General features: G+C 42.1%; 2 protein-coding genes across 3 annotated transcripts in view; one reads left to right on the forward strand and one right to left on the reverse strand.

The window, feature by feature from the left end:
- The window catches only part of TBC1D8 (TBC1 domain family member 8), a 53,499-nt gene extending 35,742 nt beyond the window's left edge, over positions 1-17,757 (forward strand). For both annotated transcript variants that reach the window (XM_035116610.2, XM_035116611.2), the window contains exons 6-20: positions 1,467-1,674; positions 2,955-3,149; positions 3,886-4,056; positions 6,134-6,284; positions 7,294-7,508; positions 8,101-8,218; positions 8,878-9,163; positions 9,586-9,715; positions 9,923-10,021; positions 12,006-12,074; positions 12,807-13,050; positions 14,570-14,635; positions 15,001-15,090; positions 15,489-15,589; positions 16,866-17,757. In XM_035116610.2, the coding sequence (XP_034972501.1) occupies positions 1,467-1,674; positions 2,955-3,149; positions 3,886-4,056; positions 6,134-6,284; positions 7,294-7,508; positions 8,101-8,218; positions 8,878-9,163; positions 9,586-9,715; positions 9,923-10,021; positions 12,006-12,074; positions 12,807-13,050; positions 14,570-14,635; positions 15,001-15,090; positions 15,489-15,589; positions 16,866-17,315 (2,593 nt within the window). In that variant the 3' untranslated portion in view covers positions 17,316-17,757. The remainder of the gene's footprint in view (positions 1-1,466; positions 1,675-2,954; positions 3,150-3,885; positions 4,057-6,133; positions 6,285-7,293; positions 7,509-8,100; positions 8,219-8,877; positions 9,164-9,585; positions 9,716-9,922; positions 10,022-12,005; positions 12,075-12,806; positions 13,051-14,569; positions 14,636-15,000; positions 15,091-15,488; positions 15,590-16,865) is intronic.
- A 320-nt stretch (positions 17,758-18,077) lies between these two features.
- On the reverse strand, positions 18,078-25,794 carry RPL31 (ribosomal protein L31). The gene is made up of 5 exons (XM_035116639.2): positions 25,699-25,794; positions 22,832-22,938; positions 19,704-19,829; positions 18,476-18,588; positions 18,078-18,141 (listed from the first exon to the last, which is right to left on the reverse strand). Exons 2-5 carry the CDS (start codon positions 22,936-22,938, stop codon positions 18,110-18,112), a joined length of 378 nt encoding a protein of 125 aa, XP_034972530.1. The 5' UTR covers positions 25,699-25,794; the 3' UTR covers positions 18,078-18,109.

The raw sequence follows: 25,794 nt of genomic DNA on the forward strand, positions 1-25,794 counted from the left end.
TTTTGAGTACAGTTTTCTGTTGTTTGTCTATAAACAAAATAAAAACTTTCTAACTTGCTTCAGAAGCCCAGATAGTCTGTTCTAGGGTTGCTATACGTCCAAATTTTCCCAGACATATCTGGAATACTGTACTGCAGTCGGCAGCAGTGTCTGGGCAGAAATCAGGGAAATGTCCGGGAAAATCCGGATGTACTGTATAGCAGCCCATGTCGGCAGTGCTGTTTTTCCATAAAAGTAGCTTAAAAAACCACATTTTTTGTGCTTTTGCCCCAAAAGCTAAACAACTTTGGCAAATAAATAAATAATTTTTCACTGCTTAAAATATGGCAACTCTATCTGTTATGGATTTTGAAATGGTTGCAAAACTGTCCTCTGTACTAAGCAAAATGGCACACCAAGCAGTCTTATTAAGCTGCTGTCACAAATGAAAAAGGCATTCTAAATTCTTAAAACTACTTGAGCAGGGGGAGTTGATGGATTTCTGTTGTCAAATGAAGCACAGATGCCAGAAGGCACTCCTTAGATTCTTTAGCCCACACTTCGCATTCTTTGACTAAAACAGAGAGGGAAGCTATTTCTTCCTTAAAGCAAACCATTTTGAAGAAAAAAAATAATGTGCTATGAAGAGAATTGCAGAACTTAAGTGATAATCTGATATATTCATAGGTGCCAATACCATACTTATGTTGCTTATATAGGGTAAGGGGTTTGTGTGCATATGCATATGTGCCTGCTTAATCACATGGGAACCCTTGAGGCAGATTTTGCAGGTGTGTGGGAAGAGGAGGTGAAGGGGAACTCTCGTTTTGTGAATGGAACATCCAACATGCAGCGTTGAATACAACCTGAGGTTATTCAAATCTAATAGAAATGGCTAATAGAAATGGATCTCATTTGCCGCTGCAGTAAATATGCCAGCGAGAATCTTCCAAAGGCAGGCAAAATGCCACTAGCCTGTTGAAGCTGAAGCTTAATGGTAACAATTTTTTAAAAAACCACTTTTACTCAGGACATAAGACATACAAACAACAGCTTGCCTTGAATGAGCAAGTGTGCTAATACATGCTGCTCAAATTGTGCCGCACCTCTCCTCCCAGAACACTAGGGTGGTGTTAAGTGCCAACTAGCGCTCATGGTTTATCTCTCGCCAAACCAACCACGAAAGGAAGCAAAGATTCATTCTTTGGTAGAAACAAACCATGAGTGCTGGTTCATATATAATGTTAGGCCTATGGTTTGCTTCCTCTGGGTACATCACGGGGAGAAGGGTGAGGGAGTGAGATTTGAGCCATGGTTTATCGGCACGCTTTCTTGCTCATGGTAAGGAACCTGTTGTTGAGCCTATGGCTTACCATGACATGTGAATTGGCTACTGCAGTTTTATTTTGTTAAATAAGAAAGCAAATCAAGTTGTTTTTAAGTTTCAGCCTTTGAAAAACCTTTTGTTATGTTGCTTCTTTTAAAAGAGATCTTGAGTTCAGAGCACGGAATGAGTACTTCAGAGCTTTCTTCAGGTTACCAAAGAAGGAGAAGCTGCACGAAGTTGCAGATTGTTCCCTGTGGACTCCCTTTAGCCGCTGTCACACAGTTGGAAGAATGTTTGCCTCAGATAGCTATATCTGTTTTGCTAGCAAAGAAGATGGCTGCTGTAATGTTCTAATTCCACTTGTAGAGGTTAGTCTTTTGTCATTTTTAAAATCTATAATTCTTATAATGAACCACCTTTCTGCTTAAAAAGATACTTAAATGTGAGAACAGTTCTATTTGTTTATCCTAAGCTGTTTAACAACTCATTGCACGTATGATTCAGGTAACATTGAGCAGTTATGTGGTACTTAACAATCAGTCCAGGGTTGCCAATTAAAAAGTAATTGGCTTATCTCCACTGAGCAATATTAATCATGGATGTGCAGCTCTATAAAATGCGTTCACAACAAACTTTGCCGGCAGCTAATGTGAAAATGCTGTAGAAATTCTTAATTCAAACCAGTTACACTCTAACAATCTTTAGCCAATGAATTTTATGCTCACAATGAATTTTCCCTACCCTTTCCATGCATGCTTATGTGTTGAAGTGGGATTTCTAAAATCTGCTTGCGGGGATGAAGGCAGGGAGTTCTTCTGGTTTGCACCTTTGGAGTCTGGTAAGCAATCTTGCTTAGATCCTGGCACATATAAAGAGCTACTTCAGGCACTCCTGAGTACTTAGGCAAGTGGGTTCTTTCATCCTTTGAGAGGCAGACCCTCGTGCAGAATCAAATTATTTGTCATACTTTTCTGGGTTTTTTTAAAAAAGGGTTTGCTGTTATGTCTAAAGATCTCTTGGGCAATGGAACCAGTATGATGGTCCTTTGGATGCAGACCTTGGTGTTCCCCATCATAAAGTTTATCACAAACTACCTGAAGAAAAGCATAGACATTCAAGTTTGCACATTATTTGTTTATTTATATTCCACCTTTTCTCCAAAGAGGCCAAGGTGGCATATACAACTTCCCCCCCAGTCTCCATTTTATCCTCACAACAACCCTGTGAGGTTGAGCAGCTGTGACTGGCCCAAGGTTGACCCAGTGAACCTCATGGCCGAGTGAGGATTTGAACCCTGGTCTCCCGTGGCCTAGATCCAGTAACTCTAGCCACTACGCCACACTGACTCTCACACGGGTGATGTTAAAGGCAACCAGATCCTGTCTTGTTTACTTCAAAAATAAAAAGCATATTGAGTTAGAGGGGTTCTTGACCTGGGAGGAATTTACAGCACAGGATTTTCAAAATAAAAAAATAGTTACCTCAGACAGGTTTTTCTTGTTTCCACCCTTACATTCCCCGACCCATTAACAAAGAGCACAGACTTATTTGCTGTTTTTTCTGTACCTTATACTAGGTTTTCATTTTTATTAGCATTGGGGCAGATCTCTGATGTGAATATATATATTGTGTTCATTTTTTTTAACAGGTGGCTAGCATTGAGAAGATGGAGGACACTAGCCTTCTTCCCAATCCCATCATTATTAGCATAAAAAGCAAGACGGCCTTTCAGTTCATTGAGTTGAAGGACAGAGATACCCTGGTGGAGAATCTGCTCCTAAGATTAAAAAAAGTGAAGGCTAGCAACACATCGCTCCATAGAAATTTGAAAAGCAAAGATATGGTATTAAATGTCTAACCTGTTCCAGCTATATGCTCAGTATATTTTGCTAGTACTGTACCTTTTAAACTAGAAGAAAGCCTTAGTACTAGTATTATAAATGGGTTCATTTTTTTAAAGATAAGGTGTAACAAACAATAATTTAAACATGCTCCCTTTCCCGATGTGGCTGCAGAGATAAGAAATTCTGGTCTCGTAGGGAAAAAGCTGGAGTATCACCCCAATTCATAATCGACTTCTAGCTAGAGGAAAGAGGATGATATATTTTGAAGATATAAGGAATAAAAGTTGGTAGTTGAGCTCATTACATCTGCTTAGTCCTGTATGTGCACTTACTCGCTATAGTGCTGTGTAAATTTAAAGCTGTAACACTCCTTAGGTTATATTTTCATCATCTACATAATTAGTTTCACATCTAATTTTCCTAATAGTGTAGAAGAGCAAAAAAGTGTTGTGAGCATAGTTGAAATATATATCTAAAGAGATTGCATGACAGGCTTGCGTTTCCTAGAGGATTAAATTCCTTTTACTTGCTATTGATTTTGTGTATTGATAGAGGCTGTTCATGGGATCTTTTATTAATGTGCTTTCAGCTGGCTCCAGGTGCTTCTTATTCCAAAGCTGAAAAAATAGTCAGTTGATAAACAAGTTTAGTAGATGTTTAGTTGTTGTTATTGGATCTACACAATAAAGCTTTCAAACAGATTCTGTTTGTTTTTCCCCCTCTTTACTTGCGCAGCAAAATTCTCATTCAACACATGCCGATTATGAACTTGGGAACTTGGGGATAGTAGCTTCACAAAGCAATAACGGGAGTGAAAATGACAAAAGCAGTAGACATCTGCCAAATGCAGAGGCCCTGAGTTCAGCATTTCACCCTTCTGGAATAGATGGTCTGGATTTTAGGATGGTATGTAAAACCACAATTTTAGTTACTGGGGACTTTTGAAAAGGTTGTTCACTGTCTCTCCTTGCATTATCTGACATGCTATTAATATTACATATATTTAGGTACCAGGCAAAAACGTTCCTCTTTCCCCCAAGCCTTTGGCTAATTAAACAATCTATGGCCTTTTAAACGGTGTGGGTGGGTTATTGCTTCTGTTTGCTACTATGTTATATTTTTGTGGGTTCATGTTGTGAGCCTCAGATGAAGGGTGGTATAGAAATCTAATTGTTGTTCTTGTTGTTAATGATGATGAACCTTGCATTTTAATGTTTTGGTTTTTTTGGGGGAGGTGGCATTCTGAAATTCTTCAGAGATATAGAGAGAAACATCTGTCTGGACTATAGGATTGAGGCCTTCCTTCCTTTACATTAATGACTTCTTTCCTTTCCTTCTGCAATCTATTCTCCTTAGCCCATTCCTTTGTTTGTAGCACATATAGGATATACTTCCTATAGTACATAGGAGATGCTATAGGTTGGAGCAAATATCGTCTGAGCAAGGACCATTTCTTCATTTTGAAATCGAAGTTGGAGAAATGGTTTTGCAAGTTGTGCCATAGGAATGATTTAATACCTCCTCAAAACAGATTCAGGTTATGTTAAGAATATGATAATGAGTTGTTGCAAAAGCTTCTCATTATGGCGTCTTAAAAATGTAATGTAGGAAATAGTCGGAAGAGACTGTGTGATGCTCTGACTTTTCTTATGGTGCATTTCATCATAATTGTATATGGTGGTTTCTGATGGCATATAAACTGTTTCACAGTCGAAAGCTGCTAAAGTGGTGTATAATAAGATAAAAATAAGATACAATGCAAATGACTCAGTGAGCCAAAAGCAATAAAACAATATCCACAATTGTACAATTATTATTGGATTACATGAGATGTTTAGTTAGTTTGATATTGATATGTTACTGCTGTGTTTTATATAAATTGTTCTTAAGTGTTATATGTTAACTTGTATTTTGTATTTGTAATATTCTACAGCTTTTTAAATGTGTTTGTGGGAGGGGTAGTTATTATTTTTTGTTTTGCTTGTGCTTTAGTAAAGCAGCTTTACCTTGTATTTGTATCCTGTGAGCTGCCCTGAAATCTTGTGATGAAGGGCGGTGGTATAAATAATAAGAATAATAACAATAAGAATAACCCGCCCATCTGGCTGGGTTTCCACTCTGGGCAGCTCCCAACGAAATATTAAAAACACAATACAGCATTAAACATTAAAAACTTCCCTAAACAGGGCTGCCTTCAGATGTCTTTTAAAAGTAAGATAGTTGCTTATTTCCTTTACATCTGATGGGAGGGCGTTCCACAGGGCAAGCGCTACTACCGAGAAGGCCCCCTGCCTGGCTATTGATAATAATATTAATAGTAATATGTTAGTTTGTCATTGTGAATCTGGTATGGCTGGGATGGAGAACTTGTGGTCCTCCAGATGAGGTTGGACTTCATGAGCATCTGGAGGGTCACATATTCACCACTTTCCCTGTGCTATTGTACTGAACTGTTATTGTTTAGAATGATAGCTCAGTCAGTAGAGCATGAGACTCTTAATCTCAGGGTCATGAGTTCAAGCCCCATTTTGGGCAAAAGATTCCCACATTGCAGGGGGGTCAGACTAGATGACCCTTGTGATCCCTTCCAAATCTACAATTCTATGATTTGCCTATATTGATTGTAATTTTGATATTTAAAATTGATGATTTAGCACTTTTTGCTAGCTGTTCTAGACTTATTGCTAGAAGGAAAAAGCAGGATATAAAGGAAATTAGACATTTCCTAATTTTCTGCTTCCCTGTTGCATAAGTGGATAATGGCTCACATACGGGCTTTCCAGATAATATTCATATTTGCAGCTGTCTTCCTGCTGCTTTGGAGCTGCATAGATATTGACCAGTATACAGGACTAGCATTCTGTAGTCTTATTTTTTTGTTGCATTACTACAAACAAATAGCTTTCTCTGAATGAGAGGCTATTCCATTGCATCATGGCTTGTATAAATATGATGGATTTAACATTCCTCTCTTGGCTTTCAGTCTAGGGAGCAAATCAAAGAGAGCCTGTGGAATGATCACTTTGATGAGTATGGCAGAACTGTCTGTATGTTCCGAACAGAAAAAATCAGGAAACTGGTTGCTATGGGAATTCCAGAATCATTACGAGGCAAACTGTGGCTCTTTTTCTCAGGTGAGAATTCTGCAGTGTGACTTTCCCAAGAAACCTGACCAGGTATTTCACCATGGAAAGAAGCAAGTGAGAAAGGGAAATGGACTAGATTTATGGCCCCATTTAATTTTCTAGTAATGGAAAGGAACCTGGTGATTTTAAAGCACAAAATGTATCCATCTAAGTTATTCTCAGAGTTAAACTCCTAAGTTAGACCTGTCCATACCTCTACTTAGGAATTTAATGCATTCCGAATGCACATTCGTAAGTCGAAAAAAATTGTAAGTCGAATCCCATAGGAATGCATTGGGAGAAAAAATTCGTAAGTAGAAGCAACCCTATCTAAAAATTCGTAAGTAGAAAAAATCCTATCTAAACCGCATCAAAGATGGCGGACGGAGCTCCATTCATAAGTAGAAACATTCGTAAGTAGAATTATTCGTAAGTAGAGGTACCACTGTATAGGTAATTAAATTAAACCCATTTGTTTCATATCATACAAATGGTAAATAATAAAGGTCTTTATACCAAAATAATAGCCTTTATATCAGCAGACATTGCTGAGATGTTATACTTGGCACAAAAAACTGAAATGAGAACCTTAAGACTTCCTCTGCCATTTCCTTTGCTACAAGCTAAAAGCAGGACTGTTGGAATAAGATAACAATCTCTGATACAGTGTTTGTGATTCAGATATGCAAGACTTGCACAATTAAATCCTTCTGTTTGAACTGGGATTTAGGACCGAGAATCCTATACTGCTGGCCCCATATTTATGTAAATTAGTAAGTTTTACCATATATAGCAAGTTAGGTTATTGAAGTATTTTCAAACTCACTTTCCTTCTTCTGCACAGTGTTTCATATTACAAAAATGTAGTTGTGTGTTCCGAGGTAATTTTGATTTAGGAATATGTTGGCTATTCAGAATCTACTTTCACATAGTTGTTCCTTTGACAAATAGCGTATTTTTAATATAAGATTATATTCGGATTCATAACTAGTCTTCAGTTCTTGCTTTTCCTCTTCAGATGCTGCAACAGATTTGTATACCCACCCTGGTTACTATGAAAACTTAGTGGAGGTGTCCATGGGCATGTGTTGCATAGCAACAGAGGAAATAGAACGTGACTTGCATCGCTCGTTACCTGAGCACCCTGCCTTCCAGAGTGAAACGGGCATAGCTGCATTGAGGAGAGTTTTGACAGCTTACGCACACAGAAACCCCAAAATTGGGTACTGCCAGGTAAAGAAAGATCTGTTACACCACCAATTTGCAGATGAACTCCTTCGAAAAACACAGGCTTCAGCATGTTAAGGGAGATGCACTAAGGGTGGTCAGTAGAAAAGGCGACAGCTTCTGTCTCACCCTTTCCCCAGTCTCACTTTCTATGTGAAGTGTAATTGACCAGCTTACTCTCTGTGCAAGTTAAGATGGTTCCACTGTGCTGTGCTTCATTTATTCTCTTCATTAGCAATGTGGCCATTAGGGAAACTACCTATGAAATGCCTCTCAGCTTCTGTGAGCTGTTTCTGTTTGTAGGTGGCTTTGAGCAAAGGTTTTTCTCAGCTCTGTGTCCTGAGATCGTCTCTAGCTATGTAGGTTCAAGCTATATCCATAAGTTTTGTGCTCCTAGTGGTGCAGCAATAAATCTGCTAGCACCTTTCCAAAGCTAACCAGGGTCCAGTATGGTTTCAAATTGGATGGGGAAATGTCTGTGCATAACCTTTACATGGGTTATTTAACCTCAGTTCCAATGATTCTTTTTAAAGCTCTCATTACATGTTTTTAAAAGGTGTCGCGGCAACTAAAATTTTATTCTTTGACTTTCTAACAGTCTATGAATATCTTAGCCTCTGTTTTGTTGCTGTACGCCAAAGAGGAAGAAGCATTTTGGTTGCTCGTTGCTGTGTGCGAGAGGATGCTTCCAGATTACTTTAATCACCGGGTGATAGGTGAGAGTCTCCTGTTCACTTCTTACTCTCTTTACTGAAATAAAACAGTCAACAAGCTGTCTATCAGGGCTTGGGAAACTTTGGTGCTCAGGGATAATTGGAGTTTTTGTCCAGGAACAAAAACTGGACAGGTTCCCAACCCTTCCTGTAGATTTTCTATTAACTGAATTTGGTGACATAAACTCTGTTCTATATTAAACCCTTTCTTCTCTTGAAGTTTTTATATGGGCATTGGATTCTTTATATTGGGCAGTATAAAAACGGCTCCATGGCTTATTTTTCATAGTTAAGATTAGGTTGTGAATTGTATGTGTAGCGGAGGGAAATACTCTGCGCTCTATTTTTATTGCATCAATCCCCTGTTGCCACTTTCTTTTGACAGTCGTTTCGGATAGTACTTAGGTTTTACTGCACTTTTTACATTGAAGTGTTAAGTTCGGCCATATTATTATTTCATAGATGCTCCCCAAAGGGTGTTGCAGATGTTTTCTCCACCCCCCTTTTAAAAAGCTTTGAAACCATTCAGTAACTCAGTATTGTGATCTGTTAAGAAGAGGAATGAGGCTTGAATTCATAAAATAATTGTATTAAATTATAAAGCTAAAGGAGTTACAGTATTTATTTCAACCTTGGCTAACGTTATCTGCTGTGATTTCCAGGTGCTCAGGTGGATCAGTCTGTATTCGAAGAGCTAATCAAGGAGCGGCTACCAGAACTGGCTGAACATATGAAAGACCTTTCCACACTGGCTTCCATTTCCCTGTCGTGGTTCCTCACTCTCTTTCTCAGTATCATGCCCCTAGAAAGTGCTGTTAATGTTGTCGACTGTTTCTTCTTTGATGGGATCAAAGCCATTTTCCAGTTCGGCTTGGCTATCCTTGAAGCCAATGCTGTAGAACTGTGCAACAGCAAAGATGATGGACATGCCTTGATGATTCTGAGCAGGTATTGTTCTGACTACTATGTTTCAGTGCTGCAACGCTAACACTGCTGCTTAAAAAAAAAAAGGTTGTTTATTTAACAGTAATAAAATGATACAGAGAAACTTGTTCCGAACATTTAATGACGCTTGCCTCTCTACTATGCTTTTTAGTAGCTATTTTCAAAGGAAAGAACCACATATTCCAGAAACTTGATAAGTCGTTGCTACTTTTAATTTATTCCCTAAACCAAAAAAAAAATGCAGTTCCTGGCTTCATAAAGGGATATGTTAACCTGGGAACAGCTTCTAGGCAGAGAACAAGCCTGATCTGGTTCAATAAGGTGTTTATTTAAAAAATGAGAAGTGAAATCTAGGACTGCTTTCCACTGAGTGTAATAGAGTGCATTAACAGAAAGTGGATTTAAATGTTTTTTCTTTATTTCAGGTTTTTAGATCATGTTAAGAATGAGGAAAGCCCTTTGCCCCTGATTGGCAACCAGCATGCCTTTTTCAGTGATGATATCGAGCCCTGTCCTATAACAGAAATAGCAGACCTAATTCGGGATTCTTATGAGGTAACAGTGAAATGGTATTTGGAAGTTCTGGTTGGAAACTCACTAAGTGTTTAAATATCAGTTTTATGTTAACTTGAGTCGGAATACAGAGAGCACAACTGTGGTGAATATAGTACATGTTATGGTTTAAACATACTGACTATATTATATATTTAAAAATGTACACTGAGATGTAGGCCGAAGCAAAAATCGATTCTTGTATTTTAGAAATTTGGAGACCATTCTGTGGAGCAGATTGAGCACATGCGCTACAAACACAGGATCCGTGTTCTGCAAAGCCACGAAGAAACCACTAAACAGAACGTGGTGAGAATGCTCCAAAGTTAGAATGTTTCTTTTATTTTAAAATTGTGCTAGGGACATGCCATAAGCAGGGTTTTCTACAGTGCTCATAGATTGAAACATATGAAAATCTACCTAACGATTAATTTTGATTTTTAAAATGAGCAAAATGTAACATCTAAAAATACAGAGCTGTTCAGTATTGTGAATGGCACAATCCATATGAAATGTCTCTGCTTTAAAGCTGCAGAAGGAGAGAAGTTAAGCCACTTGAGATTTGTTATTTCTGTTTCTTGTCCAAATGGGAAAGTGCTTCTCTGCCTCACAGATAGGGCAAGGGGACAAAATATTGGCAGGTTAACTTGGTAGCTCTAGTTGTGGGCAATTTAGTCCAGCAAGCGGCAGACACCTTGCTGGAAACTGACAGGGGTAGGGATCTCGGCACTGGAGGACAGCAATAGATTATCTTTCATTCCCTGTTTTTCTGCCATGTAGGAGAAAGTTGTTGATACTTAGTGTTGGGTGGGCATGAGATGTATAGACAGGAGATGACGTTGATAAAACAGGTGTCAGGATTATGATTCTAAAACAAGACAAGAAGGTAACACACAAGAAAGGTGGGATACCTAATCATTCCAGATTTTGACTATATCAGTGTTTCCCAACAGGTGGTCCGCGGACCCCCAGGGGTCCGCGAGCTATGCCAGAGGGGTCCGCACCGCTGCCCAGCGCTGCCTGGGGCTGCTTCCCGCGTCCGCAGGGAGGGTGTAGTTCAGCACGGCTACTGATTGGCTGCAGGAAGTGCCAATCAGAAGGGGCAGCCAATCAGAAGGGGCAGGAAAGAAGTCTCCGCCCAGGCGAGGGAGGGGAAGGCTGGCCGGCAGGAAGAGCGAACCGGAGCGTGGGAGTGTGCGGAGGAATACAGCGCCGCGCCCCGCAGGACATTTCCTGGCGCGCGCCTCCGTCCTGGCTCCCTTGGGGATGATGGGGACGAGGGAGCGCCCTTCCCCGCCAGGGCCTTCGGGAGCTGCGTGCCGGTTCGGCTGCCTTTGGTCCTCGCAGAGGCTGCAATGCACGGCCTGGCGTGCGCGGCGGCGGCTCCGCAGCCTCCCTCCCACCCGCCAGCTGCGTGCCTCAGCTCCCGCCAGTAGCATACAGAGCGCAAAGCTCTTCCCGGCCCCGCATCACTCTCCTCTTCCCTGGTAGCTCCCAACCCTCTGCAGGAGACTCTCCCGAAGGGGCAGGAGGAGCAAAAGGGAGCCCAGCGCCCCACTTTCCTGGGAATGGAAGAAGATGAGTTCGCCTTCAAAGTGAGCACTTCTTCCATCTTCCATTGCTGCTCCTGAGCCGTACAGAAAAAGTTTGAACGCCAAGAAGGTTTAAAAAATGTATTCTGTGTTTTTACTTGTAACCAGGCAGTTTATATTTTCTTCTGTGGCTGTTCTCCTATGACAGGGTGTTTTTATGTTAATTTGCACATGCATTTCCACCAACTATGAAAACTATTTACTGTATGATATCATAAATACTAATGTCGATCTGATTCTCAGGGAGCTGTACCACTACAGGAGAGCTATGAGCTGCCTTGCTGAAATCTAAGTAAAAAAATTCCTTCCAGCAGCTCATACCAAAATAAAAAACTTAGTTGGTCTTTAAGGTGCTGCTGGAAGGAATTTTTTTTATTTTGTTTCGACTACGTCAGACCAACATGGCTACCTACCTGAAATCTAAGGTTTGTAGGTGCACAAAAATATTTTGAAAACAGCTGCCTTGGGGTTAGAATCATAGAGTTGGAAGAGACCACAAGGGTCATCTAGTCCAACCCCCTGCAGTGCAGGAACCATCTCTAAACAAATTAATGGGGGTCCTTGTCACAATAACAGCTCGATGTGGGGTCCTTGAGAAAATTTTGTTGGGAACCCCTAGACTATATTAAGTTGCTGTGATAAGTGATATTGCCAGCAGCTATGCCAGGTTGCCACTAGGCTCACTCCTGTTTTCTCTTAAGCTTAGAGTTGTCATCCCGGATGTCTCCATTGCTCTAGAAGACTTGGAAGAACTGTATGGCTTGTTTAAGGTATGTAAAGCACTGAAAAAATGCATGTAATCCCAGAAAATAATATTGTATGGTTATATCCTGTGTTAGCCATACTCATGGTCTATCTAGAGATTTATATCTAAGCTTATGCATAGATACCTTGCAAATCAATCAGACAATGCTATCTTGCATGCTTTTAGTTTTGTTATTTCCTTTTTATCCTTGGTAGCTTTTTCAAGGATGTAAAAAGTGTGTGTGTGTGTGTGTAACCTGCATCCCTTCAGATGTTGTTGGACCCCAAATTCCCATGGTCAATTGTACGGGATGATACTTCAACTAACAGCAGCTGGTGGGTCAGATTCCCTTCTCCTGTTCTTAAAGGAGCCTTTGAAACTGCTCCTTTTCCCTGTCAATATGTCTTTTTTTAAAAAAAGGTATAGGGTAAGTTGGATGGGAGAACACAGGCCCAGAGTGCCATATGCAACTCTTCTCTGCCCAGCCTTAGCGACTCTTAGCAGGCCATAGTCTGCTCTGCCCCCTTCTTGGCTGCCTTTGTGGATGGAATGTGTTCTTGGGTGGTGAAAATGCCTCCTACTTTGCTGGATTGAGAGGGGTGCATGCAGAAAACATACTGGAATGTAGTTACTGTCCAAAGGCAAGGGCCATATTCAATAGTGCCTGCAGGTTCATTGTTTTACGTCTAGATTTTGTAATTGTATCTGGGTATTTCCCCCTCTAATGTTTCATTATTATTTTTAAAATTCTCCTTAGAAAGAACATCTAATAAGCTGCTACTGGGAATGGAATAGTGCAGCTGTAATTCAGCGCCACAATCCAAGCAGACCTTATGCAGAGCAATACAGAATTGACTCTCGGCAGTTCACTAACCTGTATAAACTTGTTTCACCCTGGACATGTGGTGAACATACTGAAGTTCTAGCAGAAAGGACATTCCGGCTTTTGGATGAAAATATGGACCATCTCATTGAATTCAAAGCTTTCGCTGGCTGCTTAGGTAAATACTTCTCTAAAGATGCAACTGCCATTGGGAACTTCTTAGAAGAGGGTGTGCAAATGTACATCAGTCAGGATGACAGAATATCATGTGGTGTGTGTGGTCCTGGTAATTTGTCTCTTTTTAGGATTCTTCCAGGGCACACAACTTGTGACACGCTTGCAATGGGTCCTGAGATTTTATGCTGTTGTGTACAAAGAAATAGTGGAAGCTTCAAATATGCTTTTCCACAAGACTTAAATTAATTTAACAGTCCCCTTTTTGAATCCCTTGGTGCTTGTGGAACCATTAAAATCTTAGCCTGGCAAAAGGATAGGAAGTAGCTTCCCTTACAGGTGGCTTAAAGGTAAAGGTAAAGGGACCCCGACCATTAGGTCCAGTCGTGACCGACTCTGGGGTTGCGCGCTCATCTCGCATTATTGGCCGAGGGAGCCGGCGTATAGCTTCCAGGTCATGTGGCCAGCATGACAAAGCCGCTTCTGGCAAACCAGAGCAGCACATGGAAACGCCGTTTACCTTCCCGCTGTAGCGGTTCCTATTTATCTACTTGCATTTTGACGTGCTTTCGAACTGCTAGGTTGGCAGGAGCTGGGACCAAGCAACGGGAGCTCACCCCGTCACAGGGATTCGAACCGCCGACCTTCTGATCAGCAAGCCCTAGGCTCAGTAGTTTAACCACAGCGCCACCTGGGTCCCTTACAGGTGGCTTAGATTGGTCTTTAAAATCTGCAAGTGTTGTTTTGCTTTTCAGCACGAGGCCTTTATGTGTTATTAGACACAGGTGGCGCTGTGGGTTAAACCACTGAGCCTAGGGCAGGCATCCCCAAACTCCGACCCTCCAAATGTTTTGGACTACAATTCCCATCTTCCCCAACTACTGGCCCTGTTAGCTAGGGATCATGGGAGTTGTAGGCCAAAACATCTGGAGGACCGCAGTTTGGGGATGCCTGGCCTAGGGCTTGCTGATCAGAAGGTCGGTGGTTCGAATCCCTGCGACGGGGTGAGCTCCCGTTGCTCGGTCCCAGCTCCTGCCAACCTAGCAGTTCGAAAGCATGTCAAAGTGCAATTAGATAAATAGGTACCGCTACAGCGGGAAGGTAAACGGCGTTTCCGTGCGCTGCTCTGGTTCACCAGTAGCGGCTTTGTCACGCTGGCCACATGACCTGGAAGCTGTATGCCAGCTCCCTTGGCCAATAATGCGAGACGAGCGCCGCAACCCCAGAGTGGGTCACGACTGGACCTAATGGTCAGGGGTCCCTTTACCTTTCTATCTGAAAATCTTGGGAGGCTTTTGAGATGCAACCTGAGGACAATAGGCATTCTTATTCAAGTGCCTTCCTGCTCACAGTTCAGTTATGACTTTTGATATTTACACAAGGGTCAAGCGCATAGAGTAGGTTCTAAACCAAATCGTCTGCAGATACTTTATTCTAAGATTGTTTCTCACATAAAGAGTTTTATTCCTTTGTGCTTCAAGTGTGAAGGTCAAGCCCTCTGATACACTTTCTTCCTCACACAGATATTATGTACAATGGAGAAATGAATGAAAAGATAAAACTGTTGTACAAGCTGCACATTCCTCCTGGTAAGCATCTTACAGGATTCCCCCCCTTTGTACTGCTTGCATCATCCTATTTTTGTTATATTATGGAAAGCCAGTGTGTTTAAAGTGCAGTTGTATACATAGTGACTCAGCTTTGATATCCTGCAGTTTCTTCCTGTAGCACCACTTGCCCCCCCTTTATATGAACCAGTAACATTCCTCCTATAACAGGCTGTTCATGGTGGGTCCAAAATGTTTGTATCAAGTTGGCATGAGCAGTGAGGCCTTTGGGCCTCCCCCTCAGCCCTAGGGGCCACAACTGAAAACAAGGGAAAAATGGAGGAACCCACAAGGAACTGTTATGGCTAACATAAACATTTTGTGATCATCAATGGTCTTTTTTGTAGCCCTCACAGAAAAAGACAGGGACAGCCAATCACCACTGAAGAATCCTTTGTTGTCAACTTCAAGGCCGTTAGTAATTGGAAAATCAAATGGTAAGTGATCTGGTTTGCAAATGGGCATCTGCTTCCCCCTATCCTGCCCCAACTTAACATACGCAGTTCATTGCAACTTAACCCTCTGACAATGACCACCACCTTGGATGGTTTTAAAAGGGGCTTAAAACAAAAGCAAACTGTCAGGGACTGATGGCTATATCCTACACATGTTATCTGCAATTCAGAGGCAGTAAGCCACTGGGCTTGTTCCTTGAGAACCTATTTCCCTCACGTCCTGTATTTCACAAGACGCATCTGGCTGGCCACTGTAGGAAACAGGATGTTAGACTAGACTTTGGTCCGATTCACCAGAGCTCCTTAAATTAATTTTATTTACATTTTCCTTCCTCATTTATTGAAATGGATTGTAATGTCATTCATATCCTGCTCTCCAGGTGACACCATAGATTATCAGAAACAATTGAAGCAGATGCTGAAGGACTTAGCCAAAGAAAAAGATGCCAAGGCTGAAAAAGAGCTACCAAAAATGTGCCAGGTAAGACATGAGATGTTAAGATGCAGTTCTCTGAGTTTTGACAACGTAAGCACTAAGCCACTTCTGTATTTGGTCGCCTGTCTTTTTTTGTGTGGAGTAAGCATGTAATGTTGCAATTCATTATACTCATGAAAATGCTCAACGCTCAAGGGAAGTTGGCTTATTTGGACAAAATGTATGTTCAGGGATGGGAAACCTGTTGACAAACATCTGTCAGTGGTGGGTGGGTGTGTATGGAGACAGTGGTTCTTCTCCCCACCGGCCAGCTAAAACTATATGTCACCATATCAAAACTGGAACCAACTGCAGTAATGCAGGCCGCTCCCTGACCCAACATACAGTGAGAATGGATGTCTGAAGAGAAGCCTTTTCTTGGATGCTTGCACACACTGGTCCTAGTGCAGTCCAATTCGATTCCACAGAAACCTACACATCTAGGCTTCCCTTATTCCACTGTCCCATGTTCAATTTGGGGAGGTACACAATGTCAGGGCCCCTCAGCTGTATGGCCCTCCTTCGCTTTAACATATGAAGTGGGATAATGGAAGTATCTTTTGGGGGCAGCGGATAAATTAAATGACTTACTTCTGTTGCCTTACCATTTTAGGTATGTCCAATTGATATGCTGGTCCTTTTGGACCTAGAATAGGGCAGAATGGGGGCAGGGCACGCCAGGGGAAGGAACCAACACAAAATGGTTGCCACCTGTATAAGAAATGTCTTAGCTAGACTTGTGAAAATTCCTGAAAAGTGCCAGTCATTGTGTTTGCCATGTATCTTGGAGCACTCTGCATAGCATTAACAATGGAGTTTACTCTGGGAGTTACCACTGTGTGCCTGTTTCAACAGTTACTCCCAGAAACATTAAACAGGGATTTCCGAGGAAGTGACAATCTAGTACTTGCTCCATCTTGGTTCCCAACAAACTGCTAGGGAACCGATTAACAGTTAAACTGCCTGTTTGTGAACCATACAAGCAAAGTTTGTGTAAATGCTTTGAGGATTATTAAATGTGCATGTTAATTCCCTTCCCTTGCAGGCAGGTAGTATTATTTATTAAAGTTAGGTAGGTAGCCGTGTTGCTCTTGCGTAGTCAAAACAAAATAAAAAAATTCTTTCCAGTAGCACCTTAGAAACCAACTAAGTTTGTCATTGGTATGAGCTTTCGTGTGCATGCACACTTCTTCAGATATGGAAGGAATTTTTTTATTTTATTTATTAAAGTCTTTTCCATTTTTAAGACTGCAGGCAACAAAATGCATGTCATGTTTTTCAGCGAGAGTTCATTCAGTTCTGCAAGACCTTGTACAGCATGTTTCATGAAGACCCAGAGGAGAATGAGTTGTATCAAGCCATTGCCACAGTGACTACTTTGTTACTCCAGATTGGAGAAGTGGGTCAGAGAAGCAGCAGTTCAGGCTCAGATGACTTTACAGAGGACTTCCAGACTGAGGCATCTACCTCTGATCAAGATGTGGTTTTTACTGACACTGTGAGGACCCCAAAGAATACAGAGTCTTTACCAATAACTGATGGGGATTGGATTGTTTCATTTGAACATATCTTGGCTTCACTATTAACTGAACAGTCACTCGTCAACTTCTTTGAAAAATCCTTAGACCTGAAATTAAAACTGGAGAATGCAAGGGTAGCTCAATATACCTTCAAAACAAATGGCACCAGCCAATCATCACGAGGTGAGACCGAACCTTTAAATGTACCATAGCAAATCTCCCAGGCAGTTTGTTACACCAAAGCGCATCTTGCAACATTAAGTTTTTTGGACTATTTTGATACATTTTCTGTTGAAGAGCTTTAAAACCAAGACACATTTAATATGGTTTTTGACATTTGTTTTCTTGAATGTAATTTAGGAAGAAAAGGCCATCTTCCCTTTGAAGATACTGCTGCAGATGTGTTAATATTTCAAAGACAAAAAGCTGAACTCCTGGTTTGAAAATGTCATCTGGCTCCCGACTGCAGGTTTTATGTATAGTTGCCTTTTTTTGCACTAATACCGAATACTTGTTTCAATGCTGGTAATTGAAACCATTAAGATATTAATATATACAAATCAAGACTTGTATGTCTTGTTGAATGTTCAGCGTACATGGACTGTGCTTTTCATGTCTCTGTGTGTGCACATTTCAATAAAAATGCCTTTGTAACTTTTGCTTTTCAAATAGTACCTTCACCTTCAAAATGAATCTGCAGTCACTCACTCTTCCACATTTCCATATTGCTGTCTTAAAATTGATCTGTTGCTCCTGGACCATCAAAGGAATATCAGTAGTCTACCGGAGTAAGGAGACCTCCTTCTCATATTAAACTGCTGGCTGAGGCTGACAGGAGTTGCAGCCAACAGAAGACCACAGATTTAATTTCACATCCTAGGGAGCTTTGTGAAGAAATAATTTAGCCAGCCAGTTTGGGAGCCAAAGCAACCTGAATCGTCCTAATCTAGACTTTAAGAGAGACTTCATCAAAGTAATGTCATAACATTTTTATTGTAATGAAAGATTAGTTTTCATCCACATTAACAGTCTGTAGGCCTGTAAAGAAGATGGAAGTTACGTTAGTTAAAGTTGAATACACAATCCATATTCAGCATGCATTAATTTTAGATTATAGTGTGGAATGGGGAAGGAAGGCAATTTCCCTTCCTGCAGGTTCCCAAAAGTTCAGAGGTCCCTAATCTGGAGATTTTGAGAGAGGAAATGCTACAAATTGCCTCCCCTCCCGGTTCTGCTACCTTTCATCAGGGTAGGACAACAAATGGCGACCAGCCACACACAGACTTTACAAAATATTTCTGACATTGTGAAAATACAGTCCAGGGCAGCAACCCTCATTATTCTACAATCAGGTGGGGGGATGACGACTTACTTTTGAAAGTGGTAACTGGCACATATGTGACCAGTGTATACAATTTATTAGGAGAATCCTCATCTTCATTGCGTTTTCTGGATAAACGCACGCGGATACGGTAAGGAACATTCCTATAAAAAGAGTGAAAGTATGATTGTGATACAATTAAAGCATGGGATTTTTCTTTTTTTGCATATTTCAACACCAACATTTACCTGAAGTTCCACTCCACCTATTTCCAGTTCTGCAATCCTAACATTTAATAATTTCCCCTTCAAGGCTGTTCTTCATGTCCAAGGGGCAAGAAAATCCATTTTAGCCATTTTTTATTTTTATAAATTAACATAATGATTTATAAGCAGCATGAATCTGTTAGTTCTAAAAAAAGAACTCTACTAGCAGCCATGCTGGCTGAAGATACTAGTTGGAGTGCAGCAGCATCTGGAAGGCACTACTGTGGCTACCCCTGGATCAGACCTACTCTTGTCACATGTTAGCCTAGAAGCAGTATATGCTAAAAGCAGCATTAGTTCCATAATCCATTTAAGAATGATCCTGTGTGAAGCAATTCTCCAGGAAAATACGGAATGCTCAGCCCAGAGAACATACTTAGAACCACAGTTCAAATACTAGCTGTTTCTTCAAGGGCTTTGAGAATCATAATCCTAGGTAACAAAGCAACATTATTCCAATTTATAGTACCGTACTCTGATACCAGCCTTTTATTTAAGCTTTGGCCTGGTACCAATAGATGGATAGAAATCCCATGCAGTTGAGTGGGGGATGGCACAACAGAGAAGGGTAATAATTCTCTCTTCTGTGCTCAGCATAGAAATGCAGCTACCAATCCTCTGCCAACCCCCCCCCCCCCGTAACTTCTGTCACACATCTCATTGCCAAAGTGGATATTGAATAAAAACAGAAATAGCAGCAGTGCCTAGATCAGGCATCCCCTAACTTCAGCCCTCCGGATGTTTTGGACTACAATTCCCATCTTCCCCAACCACTGGTCCTGTTAGCTAGGGATCATGGGAGTTGTACGCCAAAACATCTGGAGGGCCAAAGTTTGGGGATGCGTGGTCTTGATGTATCTGAACCACCACTATGACAACTGGCAAATGGTACATTTTTGAAATATTGCACCAATATACAGTGTAATGTCTTAACACCATATCCTAAGCACATGTGTACTAGTGTAGTAACACTACAGTGTCCCTCTTCATTAAAAAAAAGTTCGTCACGATACCTTACTCCTTTTGCCCAGACAGCCTTGTTCAAGCGGGTGTCAATGCGTACATCAGGAGTCCCCATCTCCTTCATTGCAAATTTACGGATCTCCTTGAGAGCACGAGGAGCCCGCTTCTTGAAGCCCCTGCGAATACAGAAAATATCCAGTAGGTGAAATGAACAAACAAACAAACAAACCACTGCTCCTAAACCTCAGGATACCCTGTTTGTGCCTAGACTTCAGCATCTGAGTAGCATACCTTAGGAATGAGGAGCCTCAGGAACAGGGGCCAAATATATCCAAGCCTCTCTGTGGACTCAGGACTCTCCTCAAGCCATACTCCCTCATCTTTCTTGCTCAAGTGCTTTCGCCTGACTAGAATGAGTCCTAACCCTGTGAGAGGAATAGGGTGGATGTGTGCACATATACAAGAGCCTGGGTTTTGTGTGGCTGGAATGTTCCCTGCCCTTCAAAAACAAATTGCACCTCTTGCTCTGCCCACTTCTGACTTTGGTCCCTTGTGAAGAAAGTTCCTCATCCACACCTACAGTGTACAAAACCTGAATAAAACCACTAGTTACCAAGATGGGCTGGTGGAGAAAGCTAGGCTTTTTCTTTTTTATGCTATTTGTTACATTTTCTGAAAAGGCCTAGAAGTAATTTGAGGAGGTTCAGCAATGATAATTGGGCTTACAAAGGCAAAATTTGAGTTTCTGATGAATCAAAAAATTTAGGATCTCCTTATTTGCCTTCTAATACCCAGCTCATTCTGGGCCTGCTGTTGGGAAGATTTTCCAGAAAAGTCAAAGCTAAGAACTGACTTCTGCAAAAAATTTGCTCTTCCACACTCCATTAACTATACTTCAAAGACAAACTAAGCCAGCTCAGCCAGAGATGAGATGAAAGCACAGAAAGATTCAATCAGCTTCACCACAACTCATGGATGTACAGAAATTAAGCTGCTGTTTTTTCCTGTTCAGATTTGTGACTAGAGCATGAACTCCAAATACCTCCCATTATAAACAGGAAGAACGCTAAACCTGTTCCATTGTACATCAACAGTACACCCGAGAGACTATTTCCCCCCTCATTCAGAGTGCCAACATTACACAAGTTACCCAATGTGTCTTGAATTTAACAGTGACCTTGCATGCTAAACCCAAAGCCAGGATGCCAGTGAGTTTAATTACAATAGCAGTGTCAACATATTTATGTTATTTAGCCAAGCATTTGCAATAAGCATTTACTTATTGGCTCAAGCTGTAGGTGTTTTCTACCAGGCTTTTTAATTGTCTGTCCGTCCCCAATCAATCACACATCTTAGAACATTGAAGGGAGGCCCAAACACTACACACACACACACACACAGAGGTACCTCTAGTTACGAATTTAATTTGTTCCAGAGGTCCGTTCTTAACCTGAAACTGTTCTTAACTAGAGGCACTGTTATAACTAGGGGGCACTGTTATACAGTGGTTCCGCTCCTTTCTCCGGGGTTGTGTCCAGAAAGTGGTGTTGGGGGATGAGTGGTCAGACCCCTGGGCTCTCACTTGTGGGGTGCCTCAGGGTTCCGTCCTCTCCCCCATGCTTTTTAATATCTATATGAAGCCGCTGGGAGAGATCATCAGGGGGTTTGGGCTGGGTGTTCATCAGTATGTGGATGACACCCAGCTCTACCTCTCTTTCAAATCAGAACCAGTGAGGGCGGTGAATGTCCTGTGTGAGTGCCTGGAGGCGGTTGGAGGATGGATGGCGTTAACAGATTGAGGTTGAATCCTGACAAGACTAAAGTACTGTTTTGGGGGGACAGGGGGCGGGCGGGTGTGGGGGACTCCCTGGTCCTAACTGTGCCCCTGAGGGACCAGGTGCGCAGCCTGGGAGTCATTTTGGACTCACAGCTGTCCATGGAGGTGTAGGTTAATTCTGTGTCCAGGGCAGCTGTTTACCAGCTCCATCTGGTACGCAGGCTGAGACCCTACCTGCCCGCAGACTGTCTCACCAGAGTAGTGCATGCTCTGGTTATCTCCCGCTTGGACTACTGCAATGCGCTCTACGTGGGGCTACGTTGGAAGGTGACCCGGAAACTGCAATTAATCCAGAATGCGGCAGCCAGACTGGTGACTGGGAGCGGCCGCCGGGACAACATAACACCGGTCCTGAGAGATCTACATTGGCTCCCAGTACGTTTCCAAGCACAATTCCAATTGTTGGTGTTGACCTTTAAAGCCCTAAGTGGCCTCGGTCCAGTATACCTGAAGGAGCGTCTCCACCTCCATTGTTCAGCCCAGACACTGAGATCCAGCGCCGAGGGCCTTCTGGCGGTTCCCTCACTGCGAGAAGCCAAGCTACAGGAAACCAGGCAGAGGGCCTTCTCGGTAGTGGCACCCGCCCTGTGGAACGCCCTCCCATCAGAGGTCAGAGAGATAAACAACTACCTGACATTTAGTAAATACCTAAAGGCAGCCCTATTTAGGGAAGTTTTAGTCTGTGATGTTTTAATGTATTTTGATATGTGTTGGAGACCTGGCCAGATGAGCGGGGTATAAATATTATTATTATTATTATTATTATTATTATTATTATTCGCTAATGGGGCCCCTTGCTGCCACTGCACACGATTTCAGTTCTCATCCTGGGGCAAAGTTCAAGTTACTCGAGGTAACTCTTCCAGGTTAGCGGAGTTTGTAAACCGAGGCGTTTGTAACTCGAGATACCACTTTATATACGTTTTGCCGTTTTTCAGCAAATAAGTATTCATACTTATTTTCACAATCAAATGCTTTCTTTAAAACCTGTGAATACAATTCCTGTAAACTATAATATTAGGTAACTATTTCTAACTCCAATCAGTACACTTTTGGTTGTTCAACTTAAAATCTGGTACAGCTGAATTTTCCTTTGCACATAAATATAAAAGGGCCTTAAGGATCACCTGTAACCCTTTTGGATTACAACAGAATGAGAGATATTCTCTAGTACAGCTGATTCTTTACAAGGAAACTATCAGTATGGTACTTCTAACAAGAAAAAGCTTAACTCCAAAGTAATGTTTGATGATACAGTCACTTGGACCAGTTTCTGCACTGAATAACAGTATAACACATTTTCAAAAAATGAAAGAACAAAAAATAAGAACCGCCACTTACACGCCATGGATCCGTTTGTGAATGTTTATAGTATATTCCCGAGTAACCACCTCATTGATGGCTGATCGTCCTTTCTTCTTTTCACCACCTTTCTTTGCAGGAGCCATCTGCACATGTCAAATCACAGAAAGCTTTGTTTTGCACAGCACAATATGGCATACTATCATCATCATTTCTTAAATAGTAGCTCCACAAAGCAATGATAAGAGCAAAAATGACAGAGCAAAAATGACAGAAACAGACATCTGCCAAATTGCAGAGCTCTGAGTTCAGCATTTCATCCTTCTGGAATAGATGACCTAGATTTTAGGGTAGTACAGTGGTACCTCTGGTTGCGATCAGGATCTGTTCCGGAGCCCCATTCGCACCACACAACCCGCTTCTGTGCACGTGCGGGTCGCAATTCAATGCTTCTGTGCATGCGCAAACCGCTGAACCCGGAAGTAACCCATTCTGTTACTTCCGGGCTCGGCGCATTCGTAACCAGTGTTGTATGCAACCCGCAGCATTCGTATCCAGAGATATGACTGTATGTAAAGCCACAATTTTAGTTGTTGACTAAAATTCTAAAAAGACTTTTGAAAAGCCTGGTCTCCTTGTGTTCTCTGACATGTTATTAATATTTAGACGCCAGACAAATACATTATTATTCTTCCAGGCCTCTGGCTAATTAAACAATCCATGGCCTTTAAAACTGTTGAGGGATTATTGTTTTCGATTGTTACTGTTATGTATTTTTGTGTTTCTATATTGCTAACTGCCCTGTGATCCTCATCATATAAAGGAATCCCTCTCATCCATGACTCATCTATAACCATTCATGTGCAAGAGCACAGTACCTGTACAGGTAACAAATACCTCCACAGAAATGAAACCAGCTCTGCTAATACCTACTATTTATACGCAATTCTTGTAGAATGTCAAACACTTCACATAGACTACCCCATTAATGCTAACATAAGCTTTGTGAGCCAGGTGAATATGATCATACTTCAACTGTGGGGAGGATTCAGAAATAGCAGATTACCTTAGGCCACCAACTTGAGTTCATAAAATTCAGCCTGTCTCACACTCTTCACCACTGCACAAATCCCCTAAAGCTTCCAGTTTATTAATGCCAGTGTCTTATTTTCTACCAGCCTCAGTCATGTTGAGAGTCCACAGTTGCTAAAATTACTTTACTACAGAACAAGCAGCTGACTCTGCTGAATCTCCAAAATGTTTTTTAACAGGAGAACAGCCCTGTCGGATCATGCCAATAACCCATCTAGTCCAGTATCCTGTTCTGACCAGATCCCTGTGGAAAATCTGCAATCAGGATCTGAGCATCTAATGTGGACATTTAGAGGGGGGGGCACAGAAAAAGAAAAAGCATATGTGCTTTCAAACTTGTGCCACAATCTGAAAGTACACTTGCAACTCCAGCATTGTGAATGCAAGATTCTTCCTTCCTGATTCTTCCTTTGTGCCATCTACTCCTTGCCTTTGCTCTCTTCTATATGCTCTAGTTCCACTAATATCAGGAAAGTGCCAACAAGATTAGAGTCGCAATGGTGTGATTTAGGGACAGGGAGGGGGGACCCTCCTAACCCCCCCCCCAATGCAGTCATACCTCAGGTTGAGAACACTGTGGATTACGCGCTTTTGGGTTGCGCTCTGTGCCGAACCCGTAAGTACCAGAACGAGTTACTTCTGGGTTTTGGCACTTACGCATGTACAGAAACACAAAATGAGAGCACGCGCAGAAGCTCTGAATCGCGTCACACGCGTGCGCAGACGCAGTGCTGCGGGTTGTGAACGCGCCTCCCGCACGGATCCTGTTCGCAATCCAAGGTATGACTGCAAAGCCCATGAAGGAAAAGCACAACCAGTAATCCAAGAACGCTGAGTGTCAGCTAGAATGCCAAGATCAGGCCAAAGGCCCATATAGATCAACATGCTGCTCTCATAGTGGCTAAGCAGATGGTTTATGTGAAGGCCATAAACAGAACCAAAATGGAAGAGCTGTTGCAGCTGTAGCACTTGGGGGGCATAAAATTGGGGTGTGTGTATGTATGTGTGCAGGTGTGTGTGTGTGTTTACACACACACACACACACACACACACAGAGAGAGAGAGAGAGAGAGAGAGAGAGAGAGAGAGAGAGAGAGAGAGAAAATGAGAATTTATAGCACAGCAGCAACTTTATGTTATCTTATGCCACACAGCAGTCTTGGGAGTAGAAAGCCCAGTTTGAGCTCCTTACACCTTGAGTTTCCTGAAGGGAGACACGGCTCAAGCTCTGCCAGAAGACACAAACTAATATTCTGTTGAAGACCTACCTTTGTAAGAATATAGTACTGCAAGTTGTAAGAATACAGCACCGAAACATGATTCAGCGCCATATGCACAACGTGCAAATGGTACCAAACTATTGCTTCCTCACACAAAATGTTAATTAACACTAAAGACGAAAACTCCTGCCCCCAATTTTCACTAATAAGAAATATGAATGGAATCGCCGGCTTTTGTTTCAATTGGCTTTTGAGGCTGCAAAAACACGTCTCCATGTCCTTTACGACTCGTATGCTCAAAGAACAGTCCTTCTGGACCGCTTCACTTCCCTCCAAGTCCTATGACTTTAGTCCTCACTGCCTTTTCAGATATCAGGCCTAGGTCACGCTGGAGCCACGGCGGCAGCGGCGGCGGGGGGGGGGGAGGAATCTCAATTCCGCCAGGAGAGACTTCAAGGTCAGGCCCAGAAATACCCGTCCCCCGATACTCCTCCTCGCCCCAGCCAGCCACCCAACCCGGGCTCTCGCCATTGCGAGGCCCACAGAAACGGATGACTTCGGATAACAAGAACCGCTCCAAGCGCAGCTACTTACCCTGCTCAGGACCAGACCAGAAAGGAAGGCGCGGGGGCTTATGGGAGGAAACCAAGGAACCCGGAACAGCCATAGAGACGGCGAATGGAAATACGA

The sequence above is a fragment of the Zootoca vivipara genome, chromosome 4 (assembly GCF_963506605.1).
Source record: "Zootoca vivipara chromosome 4, rZooViv1.1, whole genome shotgun sequence".
Taxonomy (NCBI): Eukaryota; Metazoa; Chordata; class Lepidosauria; order Squamata; family Lacertidae; genus Zootoca; species Zootoca vivipara.

Excerpts from the sequence above, each read along its gene's own strand:
- RPL31 (XM_035116639.2), bottom strand. The coding sequence starts at position 22,938 with ATGGCTCCTGCAAAGAAAGGTGGTGAAAAGAAGAAAGGACGATCAGCC. Across the intron at positions 19,830-22,831 it reads CACAAACGGATCCATGGCGT|GGGCTTCAAGAAGCGGGCTC; the intron begins GTAAGTGGCGGT and ends CTGTATTCGCAG. Across the intron at positions 18,142-18,475 it reads GCCAGTTACCACTTTCAAAA|GCCTACAGACTGTTAATGTG; the intron begins GTAAGTCGTCAT and ends TCTTCTTTACAG.